We start from the raw sequence: 18,159 nt of genomic DNA on the forward strand, positions 1-18,159 counted from the left end.
GTCTATGGAATTGAGCTCTCTACCGATCTCCCCCCCCCCTCCCCCCCCTCCCCGCCGTCTCCACTCGCCGCGCCTCTCCCCCCCCCCCCCCCAAATGCTGACAACGAGAGGGACCTTTCCGCCCACACGTGCGGCCTATCACTGGAGAAAATGCGTAACTGTAGCGCCAGTCTTTCGCCGGCAGTAGAGGTAGGATTTATTACGCCTCGCAAACATTCTCCACGCTCAGCTGAACACAAAAGCACATTGCCGGACTGAAATATCTTCAACGGCGGCCAATACGCGAACTGGTCGCACGCGAGCTGCCAGGGAACAAGGAGTGGGGGGACCACGTGCAGTGCCGCCGTAGAGGCGTGGATGTTACGCAGTCCGTGGCGCAGCTGTTAGATCGAGTGCGCTCCAGAACGTCTTACTTAACATTACTTTATTATATAAGTAGAAAGGAAACAACTGCAAAGACGCCGTCGTTATAGTTTGCCTCACTATGCCAGTACACTGAGCTTATGAGGTAAACGGTACAGACTGCTTTATTTTACCGGAACAACAGTAGATACAGGCGCCTAGTAAATGCCGTGTTCCCTGTCTTCCGGAGGGTGTTGGATACAGTTCCGCACTGCCGCCTAGTGATCAAAATACGAGCGTGCGGAATATCAGATGAACTGTGTGACTGAATCGAAAATTTCTAGCAAACAGAACACAGCATGTCATTCCGAACGGAGAGAAGTCCTCAGATGTTTGAAGTAACGTCGGAATTTCACCCGGCTTTTCGCGGTTGATGGTGTTGTATACAGAGAAGCCGCAACGCTTGAAAATTGTAGCGAAACGCAGGTAGATCGATGCTTGGTGCGGGAGAGAGGGAATTGATCATCAACAAATCTCACACAGAAATAGAAGTATAATCGTTTTCATTGGTCAGCTTTTAAAGAAACCTTTTACACGTCGTGGACGCGAATTGTTTCATGTCACTGCATCTAAACATGTTTCTTTTGTACTCTTCCGCAGTGGTGCCATCCATTCGTAAAAACTATTATTCTTGTCACGTTCAGATTTGATTTAGTTAGGAATGCGCTATTTAAATGTCGAATACGTGTGGCTTAAGGTAGCTGCGCTGTCAGCACGGCGGATCGCTAACCGAAAAGGCCCGCGTTCGCCTCCCAGCTAGGCTGGAGATTTTCTGCGCTCATGGATTGGGTGTTGTGCTGTCCTCACATTCGTATCGCCATAACTCACATTCCACTGTTCAGATGGTTGTATGTGCACATCCCGAAAGTCAATAAATTAAGAGAAACAAAACAAATGTAATGTACTACGAATACGTAGAGAGACCCATTATCGTTTGATTACACAATTACAGAACGGTCGCTGGAAGCAGTTACTTCCCTAAAACATCTAGGGATGTGCGTGCGCAGCGATCTGAAACGCAAAGCTCACGTAAGATTAGACGCAAGTAAGGCAGACGCCGAACAGAGATTCGTTAGAAGAATCCTCATGAAATCAACAAAGGAAGGAGCTTACAAAACACTCGTTCGAGCAACACTTCAATATTGCTCGTCAGTATGCGATCCGTACCAGATAGGACTCGAGGAGGAAATAGAGACGATCCAAAGAAAAGGAGTGCGTTTCGTTACAGGTTCGTTTAGTAAGCATAAACCAACTCCGGTGATAGGCGCTGGATTATAGGCGTTTTACATTGCCGTTCGGTTTATTATTACAGTATGTTCCTAGAAGGGTTCCTCACAAGTATTCTCGCGAAAAGACCATGACGAAAATCTAGAGAGATTCGAATGCACACGCAGGCTTACCGGCGATGTTTCTGCCCGCGAACTATTCGTAATGGGAAGAGGATAGGCTGAAACTGACGGCGCTACCAAAAGTTCTCTCCGCCACACACCGCAAGGTAGCTTGCGGGTATAGATGTAGGTGTAGCTTATCTAGTGGCACAAGAGAGAACGGTATGAAGTTGTTAAGATAGGTAAACCTAAGCCTTTGAACATCGTGCAAGGAAATAATAGAAAACGGTTTTTTTCTGGTCTATAACTGCCTCCCTACCACGGCGACATAAACCCAGTCGTAGCGACTTGGACCACAATGTAATAAAATAATTCTTCATGATAAATGATGACAGCCAAAACAGAAGGGTTGTGTAGTATTACGGTATAGTGATAATTTTTACTTTCAGCACCGTCTGACTACAACTGAATCAAACACAATTTTTGTGCCATACACGTTTCGCCTTTATTTTCTGCAAGGCATCTTCAGTGGCAGCTAGCATGGAAGATTTTCTCCGTATTAAAATCTTATAATAAAATAAATCTAAAAATCCTTCATTGAACATTTTGAAGCGCTCGACGCAAAGCCTCTTAAAAGATCGGCCGAAAGCGTGAGCACACGTTAAAAGTATTGAAAGTGGACGTTGACGCTGCGATGGTTTAACGTAGCAGGCTGAAAATAGTGGGGAGGAAAGGAAGTGTTCTGGACTGCAACGTGGCCATATACAACTCATCGAAGGTGAATTCTACCGATACGGAAACGGACGACTGACGAAACGGCAATTTAAAGAGTTAAGATTTATTGTAGAGTTTCAAACAGCGTCCGTTAAGAGGCATTGTCCGTAATTTGTTCGTTTGTTCTTACGAGTTGCAAGCATCCGACACCTATATTACTAAACTACTAACATCATCGAAAACTAATTGTACGTTGCCTATATAACAGCTTCCAGGAGCAACAAAAATTTAATTTTCATTATTCCATTCGCCGAATTTATGAACTTCAAATTCTGACACAGCCTACTCATTAAGAGGTATAATGTTACGTTGTAAGTTTAATACAGTAAGTCACGTATTAGAGTTAGAAACTATGTACTCGTACATGTCTTGACACAATGCTGCTCACGACACACTAATTACCTAGATTATATTTATCTAGTATTTGAGAACGACGGCGTTTAGCAACTACCAACAAACTTTACATATAATTTCAAATCTTTTCGAAACTATTTCTCGCAGGCACTCCCATCAACGTAATGAAAGGAAATGAATTTTCACATTCTTCATTTTCACTTTTCATACAGTAGGGCTTCAGCGTCAGGCACGACGTACCAGTTTATTACTCCTTTACTACTAACTGTTCTCGCAACATGTTCTGCAGGCAGTATTCACAATACCACTGAGTGTACCTGTAAAATTATACTATTGTGCGACATATATCAGAAGGTACGACGTCATAAGCAATGAGATGCGTCTAAAACTAGTTTTTTTCTTAAAAAAGAGCAGAAATTACCCGAACTGTACTAATCTACATCTACATCTACATCCATACTCCGCAAGCCACCTGACGGTGTGTGGCGGAGGGTACCCTGAGTACCTCTATCGGTTCCCCCTTCTATTCCAATCTCGTATTGTTCGTGGAAAGAAGGATTGTCGGTATGCTTCTGCGTGGGCTCTAATCTCTCTGATTTTATCCTCGTGGTCTCTTCGCGAGATATACGTAGGAGGGAGCAATATACTGCTTGACTCTTCGGTGAAGGTATGTTCTCGAAACTTTAACAAAAGCCCGTACCGAGCTACTGAGCGTCTCTCCTGCAGAGTATTCCACTGGAGTTTATCTATCATCTCCGTAACGCTTTCGCGATTACTAAATGATCCTGTAACGAAGCACGCTGCTCTCCGTTGGATCTTCTCTATCTCTTCTATCAACCCTATCTGGTACGGATCCCACACTGGTGAGCAGTATTCAAGCAGTGGGCGAACAAGCGTACTGTAACCTACTTCCTTTGTTTTCGAATTGCATTTCCTTAGGATTCTTCCAATGAATCTCAGTCTGGCATCTGCTTTACCGACGAACAACTTTATATGATCATTCCATTTTAAATCACTCCTAATGTGTACTCCCAGATAATTTATGGCATTAACTGCTTCCAGTTGCTGACCTGCTATTTTGTAGCTAAATGATAAGGGATCTATCTTTCTATGTATTCGCACCACATTACACTTGTCTACATTGAGATTCAATTGCCATTCCCTGCACCATGCGTCAATTCGCTGCAGATCCTCCTGCATTTCAGTACAATTTTCCATTGTTACAACCTCTCGATACATCATAGCATCACCTGCAAAAAGCCTCAGTGAACTTCCGATGTCATCCACCAGGTCATTTATGTATATTGTGAATAGCAACGGTCCTATGACACTCCCCTGCGGCACACCTGAAATCACTCTTACTTCGGAAGACTTCTCTCCATTGAGAATGACATGCTACGTTCTGTTATCTAGGAACTCTTCAATCCAATCACACGATTGGTCTGATAGTCCATATGCTCTTACTTTGTTCATTAAACGACTGTGGGGAACTGTATCGAACGCCTTGCGGAAGTCAAGAAACACGGCATCTACCTGTGAACCCGTGTCTATGGCCCTCTGAGTCTCGTGGACGAATAGCGCGAGCTGGGTTTCACACGACCGTCTTTTTCGAAACCCATGCTGATTCCTACAGAGTAGATTTCTAGTCTCCCGAAAAGTCATTATACTCGAACTAATAGAGTGAACCATATGAAATAAATTCGAATAACTCAGCGTATATCTTCAATTTTTATAGGGCTGTCTTCTTCAGTTGCGTGTAATATTACGGCATGCTGATAATTTTTACTTTATGGACCGTCTGACTACAACCGAATGAAACTCAATTTTTGTGCCATACGCGTTTCGCCTTTATTTTCTGCAAGGCATCTTCAGTGGCAGGTAGCATGGACGATTTTCTACGTATTACGCTCCTGTTGTATTTTTGGTAGTGTTCCTCTTCTTATAAATGCCGATTTGCTGTTTTTTCCCCATATTTCACTGCAGCACTGGTTTTATGCAATGTTTTGGTTTGTGTAGTCACCAGCATTGTGTAGAACCCGTTGGCAGCGATGTGGAAGGCGTAGTATACCGTTAGCAGAGCCTGTTGATGGTGCGAATGGAGAGGTCTGCTGCCTGTCGGATCTCTGGAACAGTTCTGAAGCGGTTGCCAGGAAGTGGTTCTACATCTACATCTACATTTATACTCCGCAAGCCACCCAACGGTGTGTGGCGGAGGGCACTTTCCGTGCCACTGTCATTACCTCCCTTTCCTGTTCCAGTCGCGTATGGTTCGCGGGAAGAACGACTGTCTGAAAGCCTCCGTGCACGCTCTAATCTCTCTAATTTTACATTCGTGATCTCCTCGGGAGGTATAAGTAGGGGGAAGCAATACATTCGATACCTCATCCAGAAACGCACCCTCTCGAAACCTGGCGAGCAAGCTACACCGCGATGCAGTGCGCCTCTCTTGCAGAGTCTGCCACTTGAGTTTGCTAAACATCTCCGTAACGCTATCACGGTTACCAAATAACCCTGTGACGAAACGCGCCGCTCTTCTTTGGATCTTCTCCATCTCCTCCGTCAACCCGATCTGGTACGGATCCCACACTGATGAGCAATACTCAAGTATAGGTCGAACGAGTGTTTTGTAAGCCACCTCCTTTGTTGATGGACTACATTTTCTGACTCTCCGAATGAATCTCAACCTGGTACCCGCCTTACCAAGAATTAATTTTATATCTTCGGAATCAAATCTTTAAAGAATGCGATGGGAAGATTACTGGTGCCCTCTTATGGCTTAGCCCCACGACACGCATCTAGTACTGTATAACATTGGAAGTGTGTAACTGGTCACCGTAACAACCATCCGTGATATGGAAGTCTTCTTTGGTGAGCCGCTGGTGCATGATGCTCTTACGTCACTACGTGTACTTGTGCTTCTATCAGGATGTACGAAACGCACCTGTATTCTCCAACTGATGTACTGCGACTTACAGGGGGTGGACAAAAATTTGGGAACCACCGCAAACACGACACGTTATCATGACTAATGCGGTTCAGGAATCTCGCTGGCGCTCAAAACAGTTCCCAGTTGTCTCTGAATGGGTAAACACTCTGTGGCTTCCAAGAGAATACATACCGTTGCTCATGCCAAACACTGGAAGTTCAGGTGACGATGGTGGATGTGGATCACGACCAGGCACCCTTCTCTCCAAAGCAGCCCACAAAGGCTCAACAGTATTCAGATCTGGTATCTTTGGAAATAAGGTGAGATGTGACAATTCATCCTGCACGATGCGAGCTGTGGGGACACAGTGCCTGTCTTCAAACATAGCATCGCAATTGCGGAACAAACATTGTACCATGGGATGGGCCTGATCGGTCAAAATGATTATCTAATCCTTGTGTAACGCCGGAAATGCATATCCTTCAATTTCCATCTATTGCACTATAAATTTTTTTTCCTTATTTTGTTACCTGAAGATATGACATTTCTGTGTTTACATATTGTAATTGTTTTACTGTTTGTATATATATATATATATATATATATATATATATATATATATATATATATATTTATTTATTTATGTTGGTTTGTTTTGTGGATATTATTTGTATTTATACGCTGGGTCTGGCCTAGGGAAAACTATGCTATCGAACGAATACATCGATAGGTCGTGTGGAGAACAAAAGTGTTTAGGATCTTTGGTAGTATTAACTCTGTCGCGTGGAGCGCGAGCAGAGAGAGTCTGGCTGGAGTAGGGCGGTGGAGCAGGTGTGTTGTGTGACGCTCCCGCGAGTTGCCGCGCTTTCGGGGTTTGGCAGCATGTAATTGCGCTCGACTTGCGATGATAGTTTCTGACACGGTGTCGCGGACGGGAAGCATTAGCTGGCACACATCAAGAGCCCGTTTCGTCTGGTGACCGTGTCGAGAAGAAGGCGCGCCAACATCCAGCTTCTGCAACAGCGACGGCCGACAATGAGTGACTGTCGCCACCTCCTCGATCGACGGCTTCAAACCTTCAATCAACCAACAAGGAAGACTGGAAGCACGTAAAGTTTTAGGACTTTCAAACTTTTAAACTTGTTGCATCACAAAATTACAGCAACTTAGCATGAAGCTTTGTTGCTCATTGCCCCAATTGCATTGCCAAGCAGGGTCCCTTCCTTTTCCGAAATGAACCCGAGTGTCGTTGAAATTCAAACGCCAGCATTAAAGTAATATAATTCCATTTCACTGCTTTAATTTCAAAGTTCAGTTAAGGTATTCATAGCTGGCTACAATATTTAGATTACACAAGCACAAATTAAGAGTGCGAGTTTTGTTACCGTATTTTAGCTTACCTGTGACTGCAGCTCAGCTTGGTACGTACTAAATTTTACGATTGTTAATTGTTCAGAATCATTTAATTCAAATTCAAAGTTAAATCTCTTATTTCTAAATTGCGTAGATTCAAGTAGCTTTTGAAATGATTGTTGAGGTAGTCCAAAACTAACCGTATTTTACTTAATTTCGAAGTGATTCAGAAACAAAGCTCACTATTAATTTCAGTCACTAAATTAACTTTCAATTTTCCGGTTTTATTAAGTCTTTTGCTAAATTAAGTCAGAGTGTAGCGAAATTTATTACTTCTGACAAACTTTCAGTTTTCACACTACACGTGTCAACCTTCAGTTGCCACGCTTCTAGTGCTAATTATATGTGTAATAACCTTTCTTTTTCAGTTACTATAGTAATTGTCCTTCGGACTGGCGACCGTAATTTCCCCCAAATCTCAAATATCTAATTACCGGTGGTTAATTGTTAACGTAACGGCCGCACATTTACTTTCTTTATTAACTTCACCCCTTTTCAAAATTAATTTCCACCAGTTTCATTAGCATTTTTCTTTTCATTTAGATGTAACCCTATCCTCCCTCTTTACCGACAAATTAACTTTGGTGACGATTGCTTTTCCCAAATTTCCATTAGGTACACGCGTTTTAATTTTTCACTGCCATTAAGGTCGATAAGTGAGGGGGAGGTTACACTTGGCAATAATGCAGTCTTGCAAAGTAACCATGGGACCCACGGAATACAATAATATGGCTGCCTAAATCATCACCGAACCCCCGCCATGTTTCACTTTTGTGGCGTAAACTCTACCAGAAATTGTAAACAGTGTGAAACGACACTCATCGGTCTAAAATACTTTCTTTCACGGTTCCCCAGTCCAGATTTCATGGCTTCGACACCACGTTTCCCTGGTACGGACATTTGCATCACTGATTGGTTGTGGAATCCAGCTTGCCCTGCAATTTCCTGCTTACGGAGCTCCATTCGTGTAGTTTTGGTGCTAACAGAGCTCGCGAGTGTGACATTCATCTCTGCAGCGACTTTTGCAGCTATCGTCCTCTTATTTTCCATCACGATTCTCATCAACGACTGTCCATCACGATCACTCAACACATACTTCCTTTCGCGTTGTATCTTAGCGGATGATGCTTTTATCCGCTTTCCTTGTATGCGGTATAAATCTTCGATACGATCCCTCTTGAAACAACGAACACTTCAGCTCCCTTGTTTACGGAAGCACCCAACGTACGAGAACCAAAAGTCTGCCAGCTTTGCAAATCACTTACCTCCGGCACTCACAACAACACAGAACACTGTTCTGATCATGAATGACACTTGCAATTTATTGAGGCCATTGCATAGGTGTCGTTTGTGGTAAAATACAATAGCGTAACCTGCAGGCTTTGCTAGCATCAGCGTTTATGTTCACGCATCCACTTCTCGTTGTGTTGGCATATTTTTGCACAATCCTTGTGTATCACTTAGTAGCAGATTCTCCCAGCTGTGAGATATCCTCTGGCCAAATTAGGCATAAGCAGTAAATATCTTCACATTGTTGTATATGCAAGCTATGATAACAGATCATTTCAGTCTGTCGCATGGGGAACGTTGGTATGTCTTGTTTAATAAACTGATCTTATAGTAGTGTGCCGGCCACTGTGGCCGAGCGGTTCTGGCCACTTCAGTCTGGAACCGCGCTGCTGCTACGGTCGCAGGCTCGAATCCTCCTTCGGGCATTGATGTGTGTGATGTCCTTAAGGTTAGTTAGCTTAAGTAGTTATAAGTCTAGGGGACTGATAACCTCAGATGTTAAGTCCCATAGTGCTTAGAGCTATTTCATAGTAGTGTACTCGCAAGTTGAGTGATAGACTCCAAGTGACCTTAAGTAATAATGACGTTCACATTTCACTAAAGCATGCAGGCGTCTGAACTGTTCACGTTTTGGTTACCGACGCCACAAGACTTAACATTAGAGGTCTTCGTTGCAAAAACGAAAGCTCGCGCTATACACGTTTGCCCCGTCGTAATACAGTAGCGTTATTACAGGCTCAGGGCAATGTAACACAAGAGTCGGCGATACGAAGTCAGTGGGAAAATAGAGACACATATTACCCAATAGACGTTATTTTCTACGTTAGGTGAACTGTATTACGTGACCGCGTGGAGAGTATCTGGATATTGAAATTAGCAATATCAGAGGATATGATGTTTACTGCATTTGTCTGATCAGTGAGCACCTCACAGCTATCAGAAACTGCTTCTAAGTAATGTAAGGGGTAGTACATCACATGGACTTTGCACATGCGTTTCATACAGACAGATGAAAGCACAAGTGAACCATAGTAAAACTTCCATCTCATTGACAGTTGTTACGGTGAGCTCCCGCGCACAGCCTATAATATCGCTCTTAAAATAAGACAGTTGCTTTGTTAAACAAAAACAGCTGAAAATTATAATGATGAGTGGTACGTATGGACATCAGAAAGTACCATATAGATTAGACAGTTTGCTACCTTCTAAGACCATTGTTCAACAGAGGTGGCGCATCGTCAGTAGAGAGTATGAGTTACAGATTCACGGCGAAATTCTGGTGCTTTGTGGACCAGATGCGTTGCCTCGTCCAGTGGTACTGAAATGGTGTCAACAATTTGACCAAAACACAAAGGAATTAATGCAAGATATCTTGTTGCGGTAAAAGTATATGGGAAGAATCCTATAAAATTATTGAATAGTATTATAATAAGAACTTAGATAAAGATGAATGACATTTAGCTGCTAGTGGACATTAATTTACAACAATGGGGAAAGTTGAAAACTTGTGCCGAACGGGGATTCGAACCTGGGGCTGCTGCTCACGAGGCAGATACTACCACACACTACTGACGTAGTGCCCTTGCCCACTATACTTATTACGCGCGGCGTTTCGTCGATTCCCGTAAGTCATATCCGAAAGAACAGACACCACATATATAATAAAAGCGAAGCAGTCCAATGATCCTTTCAGTGCAGACGCACAACACGGACAGAAATCGGCGAAACGCTGCTAGTAAAGTGAGTAATGGGTAGGGGCACTACGTCAGTGGTGTCTGGATAAGTTGAGCATTTAGGCCTGACGGGACGCTTGCTAGAATAATGCGTGCACTTGCGATGACCACTGTGTCCAAATGGCTTAGTGGTCAGTGTATCTGCCTCGTGAGCAGAGGACCCGGGATCGAATCCCGATGCGTCACAAATATTCCACTTTACCCACTGATGTAAATCAATGCCCACTAACAGCTAAATGTCATTAATTCCTTTGTGTCTTGATTCATAATTGGTGCAGGATCAAACTGGTGTCTGTTCTTTCGGACGTATTTAATTCTACAAAGGCTGCAAAGACGTGGTAGGTGATGATCGGAAAGAAAGAACACCAACATCCACCACAGATATCTGGGTGGGAGAGAGGAAGAGACAGAGATGACAGTATGGCATCGTTGGCCGGGAGGCTCCGTCCGCAGAAGTTCTCCCGCCGAGTGCAAGTCTTATTCCAGTCGAAGCCACATTGGGCGACTTGAGCACAGGTGATGAGGATGAAATAATCATGAGGACAAAACAACACGCAGTCCATGAGAAAACCTCCAACCCGACCGGGAATCGAAACCGGGCCCGCTGCTCGGGAGGCAGCCACGTTAGCACCCAGCTAAGCAGGTGGACGGAAGGAAGAGATTTTCCACTGATGCGGACGTTCACGCAGATTCTCCAATGATTTTGTCACAACTAAGGAAGGAATTTCAATCATCGAGCAGCTGAAAGTTCAAAAATGGTTCAAATGGCTCTGAGCACTATGGGACTTAACATCTGAGATCATCAGTCCCCTAGAACTTAGAACTACTTAAACCGAACGAACCTAAGGACATCACACACATCCATGCCCGAGGCAGGATTCGAACCTACGACCGTAGCGGCTGAAAGTTCCATAAAACGTTCCAACCGATGTTTAAGGAAATTTGAGACTATGTTCAAAAACAGTATCCTGTATCTGTGTCACTCTGAAGTGTAGTGCAGCATCCAATGAAAGTTACTTGCGCTGCCATAATAATGTATAACGAACTTTCTGAAGTCACACATAGAAACGGCTATGTGCTATTGTCCGCGGCGAAAGTCGGCAGTGCACGTTAGTGGGCTAGCGTTAGATACGGCGGTAGGCACTTCGAAGCCTGGTAGCGAAAAGATTTGCACCATCATTATGCAGCCGGCAGAATAAGATGCTGGGTTACAGTTACTAATATTCGGACAAACGCTGGAACATAAACAGAGATGAAACGTTTGCGGAAAACTCGCAACAAAGACGAGGCAGACTCGTAGCATGTATCCAAACTCATTCAGAATTTATCGGGTATCCAGTGAAGATATGATTAGGTCGAGTGATGTGTTATAAAAATCGTAGGTGAAAAGTTAGACCCGTCACTTATCATCGGTTGAAGACGGCGTACACGTTGCGTACGCAGACACGGATTGGTTGACGGGCGCAGCGAAAGTAAGGACCTGAAACACAGTCGCAACTTTTATCTAAGACTGCTCACGTTGTTAATTATTTTCGGGTTCATACGTTTGTTTTCTCGGCCAGATGTTAACAGGAACTCACTACAACTATAAGCGCTTCCGATTTCTATTTCACGAGGATCCTTAAATGTCGACTGTTATCGCGCTTCTCTCAGTATGGTAGACACGTTCCTGTTTTACTTAAATAACATATTGAAAGAGCGTACCGCAACATTAAGCGGCTTTTTGTTTTACGAATGCGTTATTTATATTTCTAAAACATATCCCACCTTGGTTTCTGCAAAAATATTATGTTAGGGCATAAGTTCGTAGCGTTTTTCCATTAGTTTAATAAACACAACAGATACACATAACAGAGACTTTACTTATCAATAATATATTCTCCTTCACTATTTACAATAGCCTGCTGTTAATTGGGGTAATTTTTCGATTGCGTGATTGCAGAAATGACGAGCTTTTGAGGCGAAGAACTCGTCGCGCCATGTTGGCAGCACATTTGCTCCCGGAAAGGAAGGTCCTTGCGGGTTTTTCGATAGAGATCGGAAAAGATGAAAATCTGAGGGCTCAAGATTAGGTTAAAAAGGGGCTGCGTAACGACTTCCTAATCCAACTCTTATACAGTCTTTTTTGTCAGTCTATCAGAATGCGAGCGGCCGTTATTGCTGAGTAACATCACTTCACGCAGTCTTCCTCGTCGTTGTTCTTGGTTGTTCTTGGACTGCGTCTGCAAGACGACTCAGTTACTGACAGTAAATGTCGGCAGGTGATGGTTACACCTCCAGGAAGCAGTTCATAGTACAGTGCACAGTCGCTATTGCGCCAGATCCATAATGTATCAATTTTCGGCAAAGTAGCGTAACATTATCTTTGGTGTATGCACGCAAGTCTTTGTACGGGGAAAAAGAGGCTACGAACTTATGCACCAACCTAATAGAATACGTACTTGCAGTTAATTTTTGTTTCCACTTTGCTGATGATTTTCACTGATGTTGTTTCATATGAGCACAGGTAGGTAACGTAATTTCAAAGAACTTTTCGTGGACTCACAAAACTTAGGAATCATACCGCCAGTATGGACAAAACTCTCAGATGATAGCACGAAACTTATTAGCAATATACGCTCATATGAAACACATACCGTGTAAGCCATGTAAGTATGTGTGAAAGAAAACTAGATCTTAAATTGTAAATAACTAACGACCCGCCCCGAATTCGCACGGTCTGCAGCCAGACTGTTTGTTGCAACGGCACTACATTACATACAAAGCCTCCATTATGACTCTCTCTGTCTGTTAGTGAAAACCGTATCAAAATCCGTACAGAACTTCCTGAAATTAGTCTACACATACAGAGAGAAAGCCGCAGAGGAAGACTTTAATTCATGATAATTCAGTGAATTTACATAAAATATTTATAAATCATACAGACAAATTTTCCTCATAAATCACTCTGTCTATTAGTGAAAACCCTACCAGACAAAGACATAAAACCGAGGCTGTTGCTTCAATATGCAACATATGTAGATGATTTCATAAAAGGAGCACGCTTGTAAGATTACAGAATACTCACTCAGTATTCTGTTTATAAAAAAAGCAAAGAGAGTCTCGGTTACAATCTCTTACTATATTGTTTCATACAGAAAGGAAGCAAGATTAAAGCTAGAAGTTCCGTTGATGACGAGGTTATAGGACCGGTGTGCAAGTTCTCATTGCGAGGAGCGGAATGGAACCTGTTGCCACACGAACCAGTCCCGGTATTTGCCGCAATCGTATAGGGAAGCCACAGGAAACGTAAATCCTAGTGACCAGCCGTGGGTTTGAACCGTTTTCTCCGATTACTTGTTTTCTGCGGCAGTTACTAACTTCAATCGCTTTCTCGCGTACATAGGACTTTGTTTCATTGTAAACTGAAGTACAGTTCACAAAGTTTGCGCTGAAAGTGTCCTTGCAGATGGACTTGTCTTTTTGTATCTGTACCAGATGGATGCAAGCTGGCAGTTGCAAACAATACGCTACAGAGTGCAGCAGTCGGCGACCGCGGTTTCTGGAAATGCCAACGCGCGAAGCCGGGCTGTCTGCTGCGACACGTACCATCTTTGCTGAGGCGCGCCGTCTGCTGCGTCTGGATGTGGACTGAAAGCGCGGTGCATCCAGTCGTGCACACCTCGCGCCTAATTTTATCTCCGGGACACGTATTATGTGTGATGTATGGCTGGCACGAGAAAACACCATCCGCAGACAATTATGGAAGTGACACATGGCGCAAGCCACGTGGGCCGTGTTGCGCGATATCTGACGTTTTTCCTGCGGGACGCCCAGCTTTACCACACCCCGGCAACACGCCAACACACACACACACAGGCACACAGTTACGTCACTCGCTTCGTCTCCGCTTTTGCGACACTCCTTAGTCACTAGCAAATTGTCTTTCCACCTGACGACAACAAATGAAGAACTTACAGAGGCTAGGAAAACTATTTTAGTGGAAGACGTAACCTTCTTATATAGCAAATTTTTTTATTATATCGTTCAGCCTGAACTCATAAGCGGTTTCGACTTCTTAGCAAGACATCATCTATTAACATCATCTATTAAAAAGAAAGAAAGTAAAATAAGATAGTTAAATAGTAGAAAACTGTATTACGAAATCAAAGTAGCTCTTGTACAAAGCTAAAACCACGAGTACGCTGTACAGAAACTTGTCAATTCAGCAAGCCCGGGGAACCGTTCACAAAGTAAAAATGCCTGCACGCTGGTTGTTGGAACTCAAAACCAAAGTTATGTACGTAAAAGTATGAAGCTGCAAAGACGTCTACGGAATAGTATAAAGTTACGTGATTAATTTTAGCCTTCAGTTCCAACAATCAGAACCCATATATTTTTACGCAGTGAGAGGTTCCCCTGCCTTCGTGAGTTGCCTAATTTCTATGAACCTTTTTCACATGTGTGTGGTTGTATACAGGAGATACTTTGAGTTCGTAATTTAATTCGCTAGTAATTTACAACCTTTCCTTTCTTTCATTATTTTTAAATGGTTGTAAATTTCGTAAGCCACGAGGGGGGTCCAGCCGCGGGAAAGAAAGGGTGTTTCTGCTCTGCGCATTTTGGTCCCTTCCTTGTTTTTATGAGAGTTGTGGCGTATGCTTATTTGTAGAGGGTACATCTACATCTACATCTACATGGATACTCTGCAAATCACATTCAAGTGCCTGGCAGACGGTTCATCGAACCACCTTCACAATTCTCTATTATTCCAATCTCGCATAGCGCGGGGAAAGAATGAACACCTATATCTTTCCGTACGTGCTCTGATTTCCCTCATTTTATCGTGGTGATCCCTCCTCCCTATGTAGGTCGGTGTCAACAAAATATTTTTGCATTCGGAGGAGAAAGTTGGTGATTGGAATTTGGTGAGAAGATTCCGTCGCAACGACAAACGCCTTTCTTTTAATGATGTCCAGGCCAAATCCTGTATCATTTCTGTGACACTCTCTACCATATTTCGCGATAATACAAAACGTGCTGCCTTTCTTTGAACTTTTTCGATGCACTGTGTCAGTCCTATCTGGTAAGGATCCCACACCGCGCAGCAGTATTGTAAAAGAGGACGGACAAGCGTAGTGTAGGTAGTCTCCTTAGTAGGTCAGTTACACTTTCTAAGTGTCCTGCTACTAAAACGCAGTCTTTGGTTAGCCTTCCCCACAACATTTTCTATGTGTTCCTTCCAACTTACGTTGTTCGTAATTGTAATACCTCGGTGTTTAGTTGAATTTATGGCTTTTTTAGATTAGACTGATTCATCGTGGAACTGATGTTTAACGAGTTCCTTTTAGCACTCATGTCGATGACCTCACACTTTTCGTTATTTACGGACAACTGCCACTTTTCGCACCATTCAGATGTTGTTGTTGTTGTGGTCTTCAGTCCTGAGACTGGTTTGATGCAGCTCTCCATGCTACTCTATCCTGTGCAAGCTTCTTCATCTCCCAGTACCTACTGCAACCTACAACCTTCTGAATCTGCTTAGTGTATTCATCTCTTGGTCTCCCCCTACGATTTCTACCCTCCACGCTGCCCTCCAATACTAAATTGGTGATCCCTTGATGCCTCAGAACATGTCCTACCAACCGATCCCTTCTTCTAGTCAAGTTGTGCCACAAGCTCCTCTTCTCCCCAATCCTATTCAGTACCTCCTCATTAGTTATGTGATCTACCCATCTAATCTTCAACATTCTTCTGTAGCACCACATTTCGAAAGCTTCTATTCTCTTCTTGTCCAAACTATTTACCGTCCATGTTTCACTTCCATACATGGCTACACTCCATACAAATACTTTCAGAAATGACTTCCTGACACTTAAATCTATACTCAATGTTAAGAATTTTCTCTTCTTCAGAAACGCTTTCCTTGCCATTGCCAGTCTACATTTTATATCCTCTCTACTTCCACCATCATCAGTTATTTTGCTCCCCAAATAGCAAAACTCCTTTACTACTTTAAGTGTCTCATTTCCTAATCTAATACCCTCAACATCATCGGACTTAATTCGACTACATTCCATTACCCTCGTTTTGCTTTCGTTGATGTTCATCTTATATCCTCCCTTCAAGACACCATCCATTCCGTTCAGCTGCTCTTCCAAGTCCTTTGCTGTCCCTGACACAATTACAATGTCATCGGTGAACCTCAAAGTTTTTACTTCTTCTCCATGGATTTTAATACCTACTCCTAATTTTTCTTTTGTTTCCTTTACTGCTTGCTCAATATACAGATTGAATAACATCGGGGAGAGGCTACAACCCTGTCTCACTCCCTTCCCAACCACTGCTTCCCTTTCATGTCCATCGACTCTTATAACTGCCATCTGGTTTCTGTACAAATTGTAAATAGCCTTTCTCTCCCTGTATTTTACACCTGCCAACTTTAAAATTTGAAAGAGAGTATTCCAGTCAACATAGTCAAAAGCTTTCTCTAAGTCTACAAATGCTAGAAACGTAGGTTTGCCTTTCCTCAATCTTTCTTCTAAGATAAGTCGTAAGGTCAGTATTGCCTCACGTGTTCCAGTATTTCTACGGAATCCAAACTGATCTTCCCCGAGGTCGGCTTCTACTAGTTTTTCCATTCGTCTGTAAATAATTCGTGTTAGTATTTTGCAGCTGTGGCTTATTAAACTGATTGTTCGGTAATTCTCACATCTGTCAACACCTGCTTTCTTTGGGATTGGAATTATTATATTCTTCTTGAAGTCTGATGGCATTTCGCCTGTCTCATACATCTTGCTCACAAGATGGTAGTTTTGTCGGGACTGGCTCTCCCAAGGCAGTCAGTAGTTCCAATGGAATGTTGTCTACTCCGGGGGCCTTGTTTCGACTCAGGTCCTTCAGTGCTCTGTCAAACTCTTCACGCAGTATTGTATCTCCCATTTCATCTTCATCTACATCCTCTTCCATTTCCATAATATTGTCCTCAAGTACATCGCCCTTGTATAGACACTCTATATACTCCTTCCACCTTTCTGCTTTCCCTTCTTTGCTTAGAACTGGGTTTCCATCTGAGCCTTGCTGTTCATACAAGTGGTTCTCTTATCTCCAAAGGTCTCTTTAATTTTCCTGTAGGCAGTATCTATCTTACCCCTAGTGAGAAAAGCTTCTACATCCTTACATTTGTCCTCTAGCCATCCCTGCATAGCCATTTTGCACTTCCTGTACATCTCATTTTTGAGACGCTTCTATTCCTTTTTGCCTGCTTCATTTACTGCATTTTTATATTTTCTCCTTTCATGAATTAAATTCAATATTACTTCTGTTACCCAAGGATTTCTACTAGTCCTCGTCTTTTTACCTACTTGATCCTCTGCTGCCTTCACTACTTCATCCCTCAAAGCTACCCATTCTTCTTCTACTGTATTTCTTTCCCCCATTGCTGTCAATTGTTCCCTTATGCTCTCCCTGAAACTCTCTACAACCTCTGGTTCTTTCAGTTTATCCAGGTCCCATCTCCTTAAATTCCCACCTTTTTGCAGTTTCTTCAGTTTTAATCTACAGGTCATAACCAATAGATTGTGGTCAGAGTCCACATCTGCCCCTCGAAATGTCTTACAATTTAAAACCTGGTTCCTAAATCTCTGTCTTACCATTATATAATCTATCTGATACCTTTTAGTATCTCCAGGATTCTTCCAGGTATACAACCTTCTTTTATGATTCTTGAACCAAGTGTTAGCTATGATTATGTTGTGCTCTGTGCAAAATTCTACAAGGCGGCTTCCTCTTTCATTTCTGTCCCCCAATCCATATTCACCTACTATGTTTCCTTCTCTCCCTTTTCCTACACTCGAATTCCAGTCACCCATGACCCACTAAATTTTCGTCTCCCTTCACTATCTGAATAATTTCTTTTATTTCATCATACATTTCATCAATTTCTTCGTCATCTGCAGAG

The 18,159-nt window shown here is 42.9% G+C and overlaps 1 protein-coding gene across 1 annotated transcript in view; it reads right to left on the reverse strand.

Annotated features, from left to right (window-relative positions):
- Positions 1-13,973, reverse strand: part of LOC126473706 (troponin C, isoallergen Bla g 6.0101-like) — a 115,911-nt gene extending 101,938 nt beyond the window's left edge. The window contains exon 1 of the mRNA XM_050100948.1: positions 13,809-13,973. Coding sequence (XP_049956905.1) covers positions 13,809-13,949 — 141 coding nt within the window. The 5' untranslated portion in view covers positions 13,950-13,973. The remainder of the gene's footprint in view (positions 1-13,808) is intronic.
- Positions 13,974-18,159: the final 4,186 nt, after the last annotated feature.

The sequence above is a fragment of the Schistocerca serialis genome, chromosome 4 (assembly GCF_023864345.2).
Source record: "Schistocerca serialis cubense isolate TAMUIC-IGC-003099 chromosome 4, iqSchSeri2.2, whole genome shotgun sequence".
NCBI classification, from domain to species: Eukaryota; Metazoa; Arthropoda; class Insecta; order Orthoptera; family Acrididae; genus Schistocerca; species Schistocerca serialis.